The following is a 640-nucleotide window of genomic DNA, read 5'->3' on the forward strand; positions in this document are numbered from 1 at the left end:
GGTAGCTCCCGGGCGCGGGGCGCAGAGACCCCCGGGCCCTCAGCGCCTCTTAAGGCGCCCCGGACTAGCAGCTCCTGGCGCTGGCGCAGGTACTCCAGCTCCGCCAGTCCGGCCAGCGTAGCCTCCTGCCGCTCGCGGGTGCGCTGCCGCTCCGTGTCTGCCTCGCCCTTCTCCCGCCAGCGCCCCTCGAGCTCTCCCGCGCGCTGCTCGCCCCGGGCCAGCGCCTGCGGCTCCAGTTCCCTCGCCGTCCCGGCCGGATACGGTTTCATGGTCCCCAACCCGTAGGCGAGCCCCCGTCACCGCAGCCCCGCCGCTCGAGTAGAGGCTCTGGGACACTAAGGCTGCGGCCGCGGGCTCATACCGCCCTGCGGCGAGAGTGGCGGCGAGAAGCGCTCGGGACTCAGGAGCGCCAGCCGCCTGCAGCCGTCTCGTCCCGGGCGGCGCCGTCCACTGTCGCCGCTCGCACCTTGCCAGCGGCCCCGCGACTGATAACGCCCCGCTCGGCGTACGTCACGCGCGGCAGTCGGCAAACCCCCGCCCCGCGCCCGCCCGCGCCGCCTCCCCTCCTGGCCAGAGGCTGCAGCCTCGCGCTCCTCTCCGCTTCTGCCAGGCGCACCCGCAGCTCTGAGCTCTACCGGGC

General features: G+C 75.2%; 1 protein-coding gene across 1 annotated transcript in view; it reads right to left on the reverse strand.

Annotated features, from left to right (window-relative positions):
* The window catches only part of DACT1 (dishevelled-binding antagonist of beta-catenin 1), a 20,383-nt gene extending 20,114 nt beyond the window's left edge, over positions 1 to 269 (reverse strand). Inside the window, exon 1 of the mRNA XM_006864639.1 lies at positions 15 to 269. Within this exon, the coding sequence (XP_006864701.1) occupies positions 15 to 269 (255 nt within the window). The remainder of the gene's footprint in view (positions 1 to 14) is intronic.
* Between the last annotated feature and the right edge of the window lie 371 nt (positions 270 to 640).

Source organism: Chrysochloris asiatica, unplaced genomic scaffold, assembly GCF_000296735.1.
Source record: "Chrysochloris asiatica unplaced genomic scaffold, ChrAsi1.0 scaffold00067, whole genome shotgun sequence".
In the NCBI taxonomy this organism is placed as follows: domain Eukaryota; kingdom Metazoa; phylum Chordata; class Mammalia; order Afrosoricida; family Chrysochloridae; genus Chrysochloris; species Chrysochloris asiatica.